The sequence below is a fragment of the Hydractinia symbiolongicarpus genome, chromosome 7 (assembly GCF_029227915.1).
Source record: "Hydractinia symbiolongicarpus strain clone_291-10 chromosome 7, HSymV2.1, whole genome shotgun sequence".
NCBI lineage: Eukaryota > Metazoa > Cnidaria > Hydrozoa > Anthoathecata > Hydractiniidae > Hydractinia > Hydractinia symbiolongicarpus.
The window spans coordinates 11,784,398-11,800,973 of record NC_079881.1 but is presented as its reverse complement, the minus strand read 5'-3'; the positions used below and the strand labels follow the sequence as shown (position 1 = coordinate 11,800,973).

Here is a 16,576-nt window from a genome sequence, read left to right as displayed (position 1 = left end):
AGAATGGTTAGGTGGATGTGTAATGCCAGTCTGAGAGACAGAAAGAGTTCAGATGAGCTAAGAAGCAGGCTAAGTCTCCGTAGAATTAAAGATGTTATCCAGATAAGAAGATTGAATTGGCTGGGGCACTTGGAAAGAATGGAGGAGGATAATTGGGTAAGAAAGTGTAGAGTCTTGATAGTTCCTGGGTTAAAGCCCAGAGGCAGACCGAGAAAGACTTGGCAGGAGGTTATAAGGACAGACTTTATACAGAGGAAGTTGAGTTTAGATCTAACACAGTCTAGATCAGATTGGAAGAGGGTCATTAATATACCCCGTCCAACCCATGCTAGCATGGAAAACGGACGTTAAGCCGAGAATGATGATGATGATGATTTGCATGCGCTTCTTAAATCGATTCTTAATGATATTTTGTGTGGTCATCTATATAATAATACGCTAAGTGTGTCCGTCTGTCTGTGACAGGCAAAATGGATGTGTTCATTTTCCTTTGATGTTGCCGAAAAAGCGATGTCTAATATGTTAAATTTTCTGACGTTACGGCGCGACGTCAATATCACTACTTTAACGTCAATATCTTTTATAAAATTAATGAAGCCATTACAGTGCACCTAAAACTTTGAGGCCAAATAACTTGGAAACGAGTTGGTGATGTCAATGAATTTTTACCGCGTGGGTAACTAGGAACCACCTGGGACCAATTTGGGCAAGTTTCCCAAACCTGGGTCCCCGAATCCGTTTCGGAATTAACGGGTTGATGACATCATGTAAAAATCTTCATAGCCTAATATCTCTGCAACCGTTTGTCAAAAGTACATGATCCTATACATTTTCTTGATCAGCGTTTCAAGATCTATACAATGAAGGCAACAGGTATATAAATTTCTAAAAAAATATTTTAGGTTTTTACGGACCATTACTGACGTCAGCATAATTTTTAAACCTTTATATCTTCTTAACCGTTGGTCAATAGCACATGATACTATACATTTTTATCATCAGCGTTTCAAGCTCTCAAATTACAGGAAACGGATAAACAAATTTCGCGAATTTTTTTTGGTTCATGCACTGGCTGATGTCAGCAAAAAACCTAAAACAAACTTTTTTTTATATTATTCTTCTGCCTAAGTGGATCTTTCCACGGGCCTTATCGACTAGACTTATATAAAAATATGGAGAGTGTGTCTGTGTGTCTGTAACAGGCAAAGTGGATGTGTTCATTTTCCTTTGATGTCGCCGAAAAACTTATGTCCGATTTGTTAATCCATCTGACGTTACGGTGAGATGTCAATAACATTGATTTAACGTCATTATCTTATATTAAATTAATGGAGCTATTACAATGCATTTAAAACTTTGAGGCCAAATAACTTGGAAACGAGGTGGTGACGTCAATGATTTTACCGCGTGGGTAACTAGGGACCACCTGGGACCAATTTGGGTAAGTTTCCCAAACCTGAGTCCCTGAATCTGTTTCGGAATGACCGGGTTGTGATGTCATCAAAAAACCTTTGAACCTCAATATTTCCGTAATCGTTTTTCAAAAGTACGCGATCTTATACATTTTTTTGATCAGCGTTTCAAGATCTTTAAGATAAAGCCAACAGGTATACTAATTTCTAAAAAAAATTTGGTACTGTCAGAAGACTTTGTTGACGTCAGCACAATTTTTCAAGCCTTATATCATCATCAAAAGCACATCGTCATATACATTTTCTTGATCAGCAGTTTAAGCTCTACACAATAGAGGCAACGTGAAAACAAGATTCTATTTTTGTGTGTGTGTGTGGTAGGTTACTGACGTCACCAAAATTCAAATGATGCTTCTTTTTCATTTTTATCCTGCCTCAGGGGATTTTTCCATGGGTTTTATCGACTAGTAAAGAATATTTTTTTGTCTACATGAAATAAAGAAAAACTTCATCTCAGGCCATTTCGTGAGAGGTGTGCGATCGCATGCGAACGCCCCCACACACGCACAGATTTGTTTAGGAGTGTGATTCATCAAACGTGCAAAACGTTGCTGTAATTAAAAATTATTGTATTTATAAGAAAGAAAGTTTATTAAATAAACCTTAAAAATAAACGATCATTCTTTTACTGAACTATCGCACGTGAGCATTCTTTACCAAATGTTGATAATGTGAATTTAATTGCTACCATTTGCTTTCTTTCTTTCTTTTTGCCTACCAAGGGGTATTATGCAGAACAGATATAGGTCACTAACGACCTAGTGTGTGGCCGCTATCTTTTGAAAAATTTGTTTCTTTTTCCTTTCAAATTTTGCGAACCAATAAAAACATTGAGTTAATGGTGGGATTGTCAATATTTTATTTTATTTGTTTAGTTTGGGTTAATGTGGAGATTATATCAGCGCTATAAATTTTTTTTAAACTGCGATAATTAAAGTGATTCATTTGTTTTAGTTTTGAAGATTGATCTTTCTGTAAATATTTTGACACGACATGCAACTTTACTTTATGATGTCTTTTTTCCCTTGTCTCTTCCCAAATGTTTCTGAAATAGTAATGAAAGACAGCAGAACAAGTCTGTATTACGCACAAGGCTATATTAAGGCTTTGCGAGTTTCCTTTTAATGATTTTATAAAAAAATGCAACAATATTTTAATCTTTGTAAGGTCACATTTTGGAGAATTTAAAAGAAATACACCGTTATTTAAGCTTAAATAACTAAAAGATAATATTAACTAATAAGAAAAAAAACCTTCTTTAATAACGAAGCATTCTTTTAGGTAAAAATTTTTATGATTCATCGAACATAAGGTTTATTAAATATTATTATTAGCGGCCATTCGACTTTCTGTAATTTAATTTAATATAAATATCTGTTTGCCCCACAAGTAATAACAAAGTTAAATTAACGAGTCTGCTTACAACTTTTTCGTATATGGGTTGAAATTCCTTGCCGTACATTGTTGGAACTTGCACTTTGTTTGTTCCTTATGCCAAAACAGCAGCCCCTGTGCGGTATACAGGGGTAAAGAAAATGTTTTTGTAACAAAAATTTTTTATCGCACACGCTTCGCACGCACAGAATTTTTGAGGTGTGCGATCTACTGCCAGCCTTAAATCTTACGAAATGGCTTGCCATCTTTTAGAAATTTTGGATTCCTAACTTTTGATCATCAAAATTTTCAAAGTGTCTTGCTTAAAAATAAAATCATTCGAAAATCATGGTTATTAAATGCAATGGAACAACAGCTGGAAATTCTTTGACAATGCACCACTTGCTTTTTCAGCAGAAGTATATATTAGATCAAACTTACACCCAGAATTTAGAAGAATTTTATTATTTTATATATGTATGTCCTCACTTGAAATGTATTAATTTTTTTAAAAAAAAAATGTTTGAGTATATGTCTCTAAAATAAAAATAAACAAGTAATTTATTTACAAAAATACCTTAAAAATTCTGATCAATCCTTCTTGGCACTTTTCTGTAAGCTACAACAAACCAAACAGTTTATATAACAAATCTATTTCATACTATCCAAAAGATCTATTAATATAATTTTTAAAATTAGAATTATGTGGTTGCAGGCAACAAAAATAATTTTAAAACTGGTAGTTGCATTAAAAACAGTTCTGTAACGAAGACAAATACCTGTTGCTCGTCATGAGAATATAATGGTGCAGTGGGATGCAACACTGCCTTCTGTGCATAGTAAAACAATTCCGATATGTTTTTTAAATCATATGCTGAACACTAAAAGTCAAAATTCATGTATACATCAGCAGTTAAAATAACAACCAGTGAATTAAAAAAAGGCTAAATTTACACACTATATTATCTAATTTACACACTGTAATGATTTGAAAGTAGCATAGTGTTTAGGAAGATTTTACATTTAATCTTGTTTATTGCGTTATAACTTATAAAATTTTGATACCTCAATACAAGTTTCTACTTCAGGATATTCATCCATGATACCTAGAAGTTCGTTCATGATTGCACCTTCAGTTTCAACAAGATCTGATTTGTTTCCAACTAATACCACAGGTTTTCTGTGATCACTGCATACTTCAAACACAACAGGTAGCCAGTATGATGTAATCTACACATAAATTTTAAAGAAAAATAATAATAGCGTAAGACGGCTTGTTGTAACAGCCTCAGACTAACTAACTGTAATTGTATAAGGTTTTATAAAAACCACTCACTCGTGCCACAGATTCCTCATCGTTGCAAGCATAGACAACACAAACAACATCCGCCTAGAAAAAAGTAATATATTAACAGATACACGTCTTGTTACTGAAAAAAACACAACTATATTCTAAATCAAAGATGCATGGGCAATCCCTAGTTTTTGCCTACCCTTTATTGTGTTACAAAAAATTTGTATAAATAGTGTTAAAGTGTCTTGTTTGATAGACTTTCTAAGTTTGCTAAAATATTTTTTCTCTTCTCTTTTTTTTTGCGGTACCATTTACGTATGAGGAAATGCAGAAACTGCTTTCGTCCCATGTGTTGATCAAACATTACAGCCTAATGAAAGGAAATTGCACCTGCTAACTTGTAAAGAAAAACATTTTGTTCTAGCTCCTGTTTGCCAGTTAGCCAGTAGACCTTTAGAATAATGGGGGAAAAAATGGGTTGGATATTTTGGAATGGAGAAAAAAATAGGTTGGATATTTTGGAAGAGTAAAAAGTCATTAACCCTAAAACTTTTCTTCACATAGCTTTGATGTCATGACAAAGATTGACGTCAGTGACTTTAAGTCATTGCAGTGCACGTGTATATTTGAAACGAAATAACTTTCAAATGGGTGAAAATTACTGATGTCATACCCTGCGTGTCTATGACCAAAATGACACCAATTTCCTAAAGCAGGGTAATCTGCCCATTCTAGATCAAGATGTTATCAACTGTTAAACCCCAAATCTCTACAACCGTTTGAAATAACAGTGGCAACTAGCGAAAAAAATTCCTAAAAAAAAATTTGTGTGCCAACAGGTCAAAATTAGAAGACAAAACTGACTTAGAGGATTTTTCCACAAGCTTATTGAGTAGTATCAATTAATTTCATAGCTTTTAAAAAAAATTCCCAAATCTTTTATCGCTGTGTATATTTGTAGGCCTGAACCTATAGGTGTTACATGCCAGTATGTAATATCTTAATTTTTGTGTCTTAAAAGTTCATTCAGTAAGTAATCAAAGTCATTTAATAGGATTTCAAACTAGTATTAATTGTAACCACAACATAAACTATATTGGTCTGTTTAATTACTAATTGAGCAATTAAAATAAGTGGTCAACATTGTCATGTTTTGTTGTTGCACCTTTTTAATAGCGAATTTTAACTGTTTCAAAACCTTAAAGAACATACCAGTTCAAGTTCAGCTCTCAACTCATCCTCTGTTTGATCAGCATCTAAACAAGATGTCACCTTTATTTTGCTTGCCTGATGCAAAAAATTACACATGCAAGATACATTAGATAAATTCAGATAAAAAGTTAGTTACTGAAAGCACCATGGTTTAACTCAACAAAAAATCATTTTAAGCTATTGTCACGAATTTCAGTTCAATTGCTAGCACATTACCAATAAATGGTAAACAATGGTGTATGGTGAAATATAGCGATTCTTTGTGCACTTACTAGAAAAGTCAACAATGTGGGTAGGAACTTTTTCAGGAGTCACATCGGCTGGTATTGTTATCTCTTCAGCTCTCGGAGGAACCTATGTATTGAAAAAACATCAACTTTTTAATTGTGGCATACATGATCATCTTGTTCATTAGGTCTAACATTTCTAGATAAAACCATCAAACTAATTTATTTTTCACTTTAACAATTATACATAATGTCAAGAGTAAACTGTTAAATTTTGCAAAATTATTTTAACTTTGTATATACATTGGGTTGTCTTAACCGAAATCACTGAGATATTAAAATTTCACATAAAAAAGCTTCACAAAGCTCTTTATACCTATATTATTTTATTAGGTCTTTTCCATGGTATATAATCACATTAACTAACTTACTTTGCTTTTTATATTTTGTAAGTATTAACACCTGATTGAGTTTTGAGAATAGTAGAACACATAGTCTAACACATAACAGGTGATCGGTTAGTGGCAATATGTTAGAGAGTATCATAGCTTTTTGCAGCAATGATCTTTATGATCAGCAAACTTGGATCTCATTTAATGTAAACTATTGCCAGAAAAATTTTAACAAAAATAATATCAATGTAGAAGCTTCCACACTCAATAATTTTCATTGCAATTTATTTCTAGTGAATGTACTTAGAGAATTGTTAGGTTTAAAAACATTATTTTAAGCAATGCATAAATAGGTTTCTTTTTTTCCTTTGTAATAGAATAAAAATTTATTTTAAAGGAGATTTTCATTTTTCTGAGTAAGCTATCCTCATGTAATTTCAAACATATTAAACACAGCTTTGGATTTAAATCTGCCTTTTAAATACAATCATGCAATCATTTCAGCATAAAAGCATTGTAACACCTCTCCACTATTCTACAAAAAAGAGTGATATACATACATCTTCAGGAAACTCTTCAGTGACAAGAGATAAGATCAGCGATGTTTTACCAACACCATCTAGGAAAAGATAAATCTTAAAATATTTTATTAAAACAATTTTGACATGCCATCAATAATTATCAAATACACATAAGAAAGGTGACACCACGGATAAAAAAAATTACCGACCTATAAGTGTTTTACCATTACTATCTAAGGTATTCGAAAAATTAATCTATGAACAACTTAATACGTACATACAACAGTATCTACACAAATTACTATGCGGATTCAGGAAATCACATTCAACTCAACACGCCTCTGTTTTTTGTTATTGTAGAATCAGAGGTATGTAATTTTGCCGACGACAATACATTGTATGCATGTAGTTTGAAGTTGGCTACTGTACTAAATTCATTAACTGTTGATACACAAAATATGCTACATTGGTTTAAAATCAACTCACTAAAAGCCAACCCAACCAAATTTCAATTTATAATACTAGGTAAAAAAACAAGAGATAAAATCACTCTACCACTTGAATCAGTTACTTTAAATGAGTCTGACCACGTTACACTCCTAGGTATTCAAATTGACAATAAATTAAACTTCAATCAACATATAAACAACTTGTACTCGAAGGCAAATTTTAAACTTCATGCATTACGAAGACTACGACCTTATTTATCGCAACCCGAAGCAAAAATACTCAGCTCAAGCTTTATACAGAGTCAATTTAACTATGCACCCCTTATTTGGATGTTCTGCAGTAAAACTGCATATAGTAAAATAGAGCGAGTACATTATAAAACATTGAAGGTTGTATACGATATAGTGAAAGCTGACTTTATTGACATTTTAGAAAAATACAAGGACAAATCCATCCACCAACGCCACTTAAAAACTTTAGCAATAGAGATGTTTAAAAGCATTAAGAATCTGAACCCTGAATTCATGTGGTGCCTATTTAGTTTTAACACATACCAATGTGAGCATAACCTCCGGAGAGGCCCTTCCTTGACTTTACCTAAAGCTAAAACCACTACCTATGGTACAAATTCCATCTTGTATCAAAGTTGTTGGATATGGAATAATCTTCCCCGTGAAATTAAAAATAGTTCAACCATTGAAGAGTTCACGGTTAAATTAGCCTGCCAGGATTCTATTTTATGTAACTGTAAAATATGTAAAAAAAATTGATGCAAAAAAAAAAAAGTGTAAAATATGAATTGTAAACTTTAATTTATCTTTGCCCAGAATGTTATTTTTCATTATTATTATTATTATTATTATTTGTTACATTAGTTGGTTTTTATTAGCGAAAGCTATCTAGTAAATTTGACCAACGTTAAATAAAGAAACATACATACATACATACATACAGCCTCAACATTGATATTGCGTCTAGAACATTTCTTTTTTTTTCCTTATTTTGCGAATGAACAGCGAGAGTTAAAAAAAATTATGTGAACTATTTGCATGCATGAAATTGTTGTGCTTTATTAACTCATGTAACACACAGGAAATCTTACGTACATAAAATCCTACTTCATGAAGCACTGACTTACATACCAAATCCACATGCCACGTTGAACAAGAGATTCCACACAAAGCAACAGACATAAAGTATTTTAAATGTTACATTGTTTGTACGCAAAATTGTTATATTTTAATAGGGAACTAATAGGAATGTATTTTGCAAAGATCTACAGCAGTAAAATTTTGAAATTTGACAACAATTTGTTGCTCACTTTAAAATTAGGTCATTGGTGTCATAAACAGAGTATATGCAGTGGTTGTGAAAACCTTTAGCTTAACGTAATGACATCAAAATTGGATTAAATTTGAAATATGTTTGAATGAAGAATCACTTCATAGTAAAGGAGAAGTTAGGAAAAATAGAATCAGTGAGGTTAAATTTCCAGCTTTTATATATATTTATGAATCTAATTTTTATATGTATATTTGCGACACAAATGGTTATAGATCATTATAATAGTTAAATAATTTGCGTGTATTGCTGTTGGGTAACTTAATATGCTGTAGAAAAACAATTTTCTTAATATATTTTTAGCTTCATTTTTACACAGACAAAACTTGTGCATAGTAAAACACATAAATTACATGAGTTTGACTTGTGGACTTGATCAGATTTCAAGCTACTTTCAAGCTACTCAAAATAAAATTATGCCAATCTTTTTTTAAGTGGGTGGGGTGCTGTAGCTTAGTGGTTATATTTTGACCCAACTTTAAACACGGCTCGTCTAAAGACGTGACAGACCAATTTTAGACATGGTGGCCCATCCTTTGGCAAGGTGGTCCATCTTTTGACATACTACCCTGTCAATTGACAGGCTAGGACCAACTTGCGACATGGTGTTAAAAGGTGTTTGCATACATCAAGACCTTTATTTAATGTAAACTAACTCCAATAAAGTGAAAAATCTAAACTTTTTCTGACGTATTGTTGTATATAGCTAGCTGAGATTAAATCAAGTTGTGCATTTAAGTTGTGCATTTAAAGTTTGCTATGGGAAGCAAAGACAAAACTACTTGGCAACTCTTGGTGCAAAACCAGATCCTTGATTTTCATTTATAATACAACTGACAAGATCATATGGCGAATGCATTTTTTAAAGTAGTTAGAGACTTCCCTGTTGCATGATTGGAGATGATTTTAACTAGATTGTTGTGTACATAATTACTAGCTAATAATTAGAACTTAGATATCAATATAGATAACATTCACTTAGTGTAACATAATGTTATATTATATACAGCCAGCTACCTAGCTATTTTTTAATGTTATGCATGAACCACGATAGCCCACCATGCATATTTTTTTAACAATCGTGGACCTCACGATCATGTTTCGTGGACTACACGAACAAAAATTAAACATTTCACCTTGGCGTCCACGATAGATAGCTTTTATTGTAAAACAACAAAGACCGTATTAGTTTATCAATTAAATCAAAAACCGAAGGCAAAAAAATAAATTAACACTTGTTCTTTTAATTCGTTGTCAAAGAGCTAACATATAATAAATTTTAATCGTTCGTGAATTAAAACGGCATCTAAAAAAGCATTTCTATCGCCGCTCTTTCTTCTTAAACTTTTAAAATGCAACCTAAAAAAACATTTCTTATCGCCGCTCTTCGTTCTTAAACTTTTAGAATGCATGGTAAAGAAGCATTTCTATCACCACTCTTCGCTCTTAAACTTTTAAAATGCAATCTAAAAAAACATTTCTATCACCGCTCTTCCTTCTTAAACTTTTAAAATGTGATCTAATAAAGCATTTCTATTGCTTCTCTTCATTCGTAAACTTTTAAAATGCGATTAACGAAGCTTTTCTATCATGGTTCTTCACCAAACAAAAACTACAAATATGATTTGTTAAACTTGATAAAACCTGAAACAAACAATTTAACTTTAATGAAACACTTTTTTAAAAAGAATTAAATTTTATTAAATGATAAGCGTGAAGCTAGCAAAAATAATTGTGGGACACATGATCCTTCTTTGAGATAATAATATTAGCGTGGCGACCATGATATACATAAAGACCACAATATTATCATGGTTCGTGTGCACCACGCTCTTTACATGAACACAATGTTAACAAACCTTTTCACAGTACTGTATAACATATTTTGAGAGAAGTTTAAAAACGAAAAACCGCTATAAAAAAGCTTTTTTATATCGCTTTTTAAAAGTTTTAAAACGAAAAACGGCGATAGAAATGTTTTTTTTTAGATCACATTTTAAAAGTTTAAAAACGAAAAACGGCGATAGAAATGTTTTTTTAGATTGCATTTTAAAAGTTGAAAAACGAAAAACGGCGATAGAAATGTTTTTTTAGATCGCATTTTAAAAGTTGAAAAACGAAAAACGGCGATAGAAATGTTTTTTTTAGATCGCATTTTAAAAGTTTAAAAACGAAAAACGGTGATAGAAATGTTTTTTTAGACCGCATTTTAAAAGTTTTAAAACGAAAAACGGCGATAGAAATGTTTTTTAAATCACATTTTAAAAGTTTAAAAACGAAAAACGGTGATAGAAATGTTTTTTAGATCGCATTTTAAAAGTTTAAAATTGAAAAACAGCGATAGAAATGTTTTTTAGATCGCACTTTAAAAGTTTAAAATAGAAAAACGGCGGGACAAATGTTTTTTAGATCGCATTTTAAAAGTTTAAAAACGAAAAACCGCTATAGAAAAGCTTTTTTAAATCGCTTTTTAAAAGTTTATAGACGAAAAGCGGGGATAGAAATGTTTATTTTAGATCGCATTTTAAAAGTTTAAAAACGAAATATAATTCGTATGAAAATTTGTATAAATAAAAGAGTATAATTCGTATGAAAATTTGTATGAAAATCGTATAAAAGAGAATATAATTCGTATGACAATTCGTATGAAAATCGTATAAAATTCGTATTAGATTTTTTAAAAATCGTATAACTATTTAACACTATACGAATTGTATACGATTTTTATACAAATTAAAAGCAATTAAATTCGTATATATTTGTATAAAATATCATACGAAATTTGTAGACGACCCCTTATATAATTAAGAAAAAGAAACTTATGACTGTAATTTAAAGAAATATGTGTTAATTTATCTTTTATATGATAAATCTCACCAGTTTCGAGCAATACACCCATTAAATTATATTCCAGAGTGGTAAACAAAGGGAGTTCTCATTAAAGCTCCCATTTGAGCTACAGAAACCTTTTTACCTACCGATAGGCCTACCGATAAGAGAATAACACCGGAGCAATAAATCGCTCCTCCAAGGTTACAAGAATTTAAACTAGGCAAGCAATCTGAATAAATAGAATAAGTTTATAAACGCATCTTTTATCGGTCTTTTTTATCTATTTTTTCTTGCCTTTTTTTATATTTCGGTTCTTTTTTACTGTACATAATAAGAAAAAAAACATCGATTTCCATGTCAGATGAATTGATATTGCTCAGCCAGAAAAAATTTTTTTGGAATTAAGGGAGCAATTAATGGCTCAGCTAGTTTCTCATTTCTCAGAATTGGGCAAGCTTTTGCGTGAGCAAGAGCAATTGCTCTCCCCTCATTGATATGCGTGCTTTTTTGAATTTTTTTTTCCAACTCGACGACAGCCCATGAGTGGATTAAACCCACAACCACTTGGACATGAGTCAAACGCTCTACCAACTGTGCTGCTAATCCCTATTTATCAAATTTATTTGTCAATTTATGTCCGTGTTTATTCAATTTTTAAGAAAAAGAATTTATGACATGGTGTTTTTACTGCTTATTATTTAGCCATATTTTTAATAGATTATATTTATAGAATTCATGATTTACTCTCCTCTAGACATTTTTGCTCTCTTTAGTTCTCTCATATAGGCACTGGACTTGTCCATAGTTGGGCCAGGCCTGTCTTCAATTTTTTTTAAATTTAAGTGTGTTGCTTATGTTACAATTTTAAACTTTAGTCTGGGAGTCTTCAGACTGACCCATAGGCCTTAGATGGGTCATCCGAACTGAGAACACAATGACCTATCTTTTGATGGACTAGTCCCGCGTCTAAAGTTAGACCACAAGGGTGCCGATAAGCCATATACGCCGTAAAAAGTGCGGGTGTTTTCAGGCGAGTTCAGCGTTTTAAAAAAATTCAAGTATTAGCCCGAAAAAAAGATAAAAAACAGAAACTGATGTCATCATTCTTATCATTCTCGGCTTAACGTCCGTTTTCCATGCTAGCATGGGTTGGACGGGGTATATTAATGACCCTCTTCTAATCTGATCTAGACTGTCTTAGATCTAAACTCAACTTCCTGTCTATCAAGTCTGTCCTTATAACCTCCTGCCAAGTCTTTCTCGGTCTGCCTCTGGGCTTTGCCCCAGGAACTATCAAGTCTCTACACTTTCTTACCCAATTATCCTCCTCCATTCTTTCCAAGTGCCCCAGCCAATTCAATCTTCTTATCTGGATAACATCTTTAATTCTACGGAGACTTAGCCTGCTTCTTAGCTCATCTGAACTCTTTCTGTCTCTCAGACTGGCATTACACATCCACCTAACCATTCTCATATCATACCTTTCTAAACGGTCAAGATCTTCCTGCTTCACTGCCCATGTCTCACTACCGTACAACATAACACTTCTTACACAGGCCTCATACAACCTACCTTTTACCTCAATTGACAGGACTCTGCTAGTCAATAAAGGAAGTAACTCCGTAAACTTTTTCCAAGCAGAACCTATTCTGCAAGTAACACTTCTTCCAACACCCCCTTCACTGCCCAACATATCACCTAAGTAACAGAAGTTCTTAACTATCTCTAACGAGCCACTGTTGTACATCATTAAAGCTGAAAATACTTCATTCTCTATAATCTCACCGTTGCAACGCTTGCATACAAACTGTATGCCAGCCCTTAACCTTTCACTAATACTACTGCACTTCTTATGTACCCAATGCTTGCAAGTCTGACAAAAAATTGAGTTACTACCAACCCCTTTCCTGCAAACTCCACAAGGATGTGATTAAAAAAAACTATAAAATTAAAATAAATAAAAAAAACCCATAAAAATATATATGCTGAACGACCATGTATATCTTTCTTTAAAGTATTAAAGAGTTAAACTTACTATGTGGTAATGAAGTTCTTAAAAGAGCTGTTTTTGATAAAGTTTACTTTATAAATAACTTATATATCAACTTTATTAACTCCTTTCTCTTCAAGCGCCTTCTTCCCAACTATCGTCCGCATGGTTTGTTACAAGGAATTGCATTTCGGAAATGTTTCGGACGAGTTCGGGAAAGTGCGAGAAGTTTCTGGGTCAACCGCCAATGTTATTTGAAAAGTCGCCCGAACTCGGCCATATATATGCGGGCGTTTGCGGCCTATCGGCACCCTCTCGTTGGACCAGTGTTCCTAGTTGGGTCAGAACAGTTATACTTTGGTACCAGGGGTTAGATTTCCCTTGGCTGCAATATAATATGGGCATGTGAGCGTTACAACAGCTCCAGGAAAACCCAACAATGTGAGAAAAATGGGGGAGATAGCACAGCGTTGGTCATTGGATGTTGGAGGGAGTTGTGTCTGGCACAGCATCATCACACACAGACCCTGATTGTGTCTGCGTAGCTCAAAAAAAGTATTAAATACTTTAGGACCCTCCATAAGCTATGGTCCCTCCTGGAAATAATAGACAGGTATATTCCTCGACATTTGTGCGATATTAGCCACGTAAAATATGCACATCTACATAAACAGTCCGGGATTGACACTAAAAGGGAAACGGTTTCCCATGTTTTACATGGAAATTCCCATGTCATATAGGGAAATGGTTTCCCATATAGGAAACTGTTTCCTAAACTAATTTTTTTGATTTTAATTTTGGTGCCCGTTTTGGGAAACCGTTACCAATTCTAAGAACCACTTTATGGAAATGCGGAAAGAGGCTACGATAATTTTTTTTCCTTCGGTGAAAATTTGCAGGAAAATATTCCCTTTCCATTGGTTAAAAATTTGTAGTGCGCTTCTTAACCAGCTCGTGCGCAGATTCCTTTTTATTTTGGTGGTTTCCCTAAGGCCGCCATCAAAAATATGTTGTGTTCGCGTCCTCCGACGCAGATTCTTTTTTATTTTGGTGGTTTCCCTAAGGCCGCCATCAAAAATATGTTGTGTTCGCGTCCTCCGACCGACTCCCTTTTGGTAATAAAAACCCGAGTCGGTAAGTCGGAAAAAGAACTGGAAAAAATTTTGCGAGATATTTTTCAAAAATAAATTTTTTTCGCCAGAACTAATTTATGCAAAATTGACAAAAACTCGCGAAAATTAATTTCGGTAGAAATTAATTCTTTTAGGGTACTCGGCTACTGACAGCTTACAGGGCGGCGAAAAAATGGTCTACAAACGATGTTGAGTGGCGCTATAGTGTCTTGTCCCTAGGAACAAATTTGCTTTATTCGATCTGAAAATCCCGGCAAAAAATATGCCCGACCGACTGATTTTTGCGGGGTCTTCAGCAGGACGCGAACACAACATATTTTTGATGGTGGCCTAAATGGGAAACCATTGCCGTATTTCTGGCCTGTTTACGAGGGTGCCGATAAGCCGCATACGCCGTAAAAAGTGCGGGCGTTTTCGGGCGAGTTCGGCGTTTTGAAAAAAATATAAGGATTTGCCCGAAAAAACCTGCATAGGCCTGAAGAGAAAAAAAAACCAGACAGTAATGTGATTCAAAAAAACTATAAAAATTAAAATAAACTTACTATGTGGTTGTGAAGTTCTTAAAAGAACTGTTTTTGATGGTTTTTGATAAAGTTTACTTTATAAATAACTTATATATAAACTATATTAACTCCTTTCTCTTCAAGCGCCTTCTTCCCAAATATCGTCCGCATGGTTTGTTACAAGGGATTGCATTTCGGAAATGTTCCGGGCGATTTCGGGAAAGTGCGGGCGATTTTGGGGGGCAAACGCCAATTTTATTCGAAAAGTCGCCCGAACTCGCCTGTATATTATCGGCACCCTCTTGCCTGTTTAGGGTAAAGGTTTCCCAAATGGGAAACCGTGAAGTTTCTTAAATGGAAAACCGTTTCCCAGATGGGTAGCGGTTACCCTTTTCGACTTAACTCCTGAACTGATAATAGCTAGCTAGAGATAAAAGATACAAAAAATTCAAGTGTAGACTAGCTATAGCTCAAAACTTACCGTCGCCAACCAACAATATTCTAACACCTTTTGCTGCGAAAGACATATTGGTCTAATTCTAGACTGCGTAGTTACCTAGCTAGTTTTAGGATATTCTAACTTGCAAAGACATGCTATCTTTTCTGCAAGCATCATACACGGTCATTTAGAGGTAGCCATCTTGAAAATTTCTGCTCTTTGCTCTTCGGCTTTCGCTTCATATTTTTGCTTACGTTAGCAGTTTCTATAAGGGTACTTTGGTCATACGTTCTATAATAAATAACTCAGGCTAAAATTAGGTAAAGCTGTTCTAGAATGTTTGACACTGGAAAAACAATAAATGATTGCGCATTCTGGTCAAGTCGGAAGAGGAGTCATCGCCAAGCTCGAAGCTAACTGATTATGTGCATTTTTTGTCGATTATATAGGGCTAATCTGGCGAATGAACTTTTACTAGTTTAGGAGGGTTCAGCACCCAAATGCACTGCCCCAGCACAATATGGGAAAGCAATCTACGATTTCTTCAACATGATGATGGGATCATGATCCAAATATGAGTTGCATTTTTCCAATTATGAGTTGCAGGGTAAACTTAATATTATGATTTTGCATCTAGAACAATGGACATGTGCAGCATACAGGGCAAAATGTGAACAACAGACCATGCACCAATCAAATAAATCAACTAAATGTCAGGAAAAACTTTAAATATGTGGTTTAGGCCACTGTCGAAAATATGTTTGGTTAGCCCAGTCAGGGTAAACACTTAATTAGGCGACGGTAGGCTAATTAGGGCATACCACCTATTTAGGCGACTCATTGTAGCCTAGTTAGGCCATATGTAACCTAGTTAAGACATTACAATATCTAATGGCTTTTTCACACATTCCTAAGAAAAAATCGCAAAAAATCTTTGTTCAGAATAGATAGTCTATGCGACCATGATTCCAAAATTGTCACTTGTGCCTCGATATGTTTGCGCAACTAAGAATTATGTTAAAATGACATATATAACCTAATTAGGTTAAGTGTCGCCTCGTTAGGTGACGTTTTTGTCCGCCATATTTATTTTTTCCCTGTGGCGTAAATGGCTGAAATCCATTATTTAAAACAACAAATAGTGCCACACGAGGTTAGGGCCATAAGTTACCAATGCGCCATGCAAATAAGACGATAATTGGTCAAAATTATCTGCAAAGTGGACAGATTTGATTCACATAAAAATTGTAGTGCGAAACACAATGATTTTGACGTATTTACAACAGAAAGTTTTCGTTCGCCTAGTTAGACTACATCACGTGGCCTAACTAAATCACTTTTCTAATTAGGTCATGTGGCCTAATTAGGTGTTTACCCTGACTGTTAGCTGTCATTT

The 16,576-nt window shown here is 33.8% G+C and overlaps 1 protein-coding gene across 2 annotated transcripts in view; it reads right to left on the bottom strand.

The window, feature by feature from the left end:
* LOC130649408 (mitochondrial Rho GTPase 1-A-like) overlaps positions 1–15,427 on the bottom strand; it is a 32,843-nt gene extending 17,416 nt beyond the window's left edge. For both annotated transcript variants that reach the window (XR_008983044.1, XM_057455679.1), the window contains exons 1-8: positions 15,223–15,427; positions 6,532–6,590; positions 5,625–5,706; positions 5,353–5,396; positions 4,183–4,236; positions 3,912–4,076; positions 3,626–3,727; positions 3,424–3,465 (exon numbers count right to left, since the gene is read on the bottom strand). Coding sequence is in view for 1 of the 2 variants with exons in the window: in XM_057455679.1 (XP_057311662.1) it covers positions 3,424–3,465; positions 3,626–3,727; positions 3,912–4,076; positions 4,183–4,236; positions 5,353–5,396; positions 5,625–5,706; positions 6,532–6,590; positions 15,223–15,268 (594 nt within the window). In the remaining variant the exon portion in view is untranslated. The remainder of the gene's footprint in view (positions 1–3,423; positions 3,466–3,625; positions 3,728–3,911; positions 4,077–4,182; positions 4,237–5,352; positions 5,397–5,624; positions 5,707–6,531; positions 6,591–15,222) is intronic.
* Positions 15,428–16,576: the final 1,149 nt, after the last annotated feature.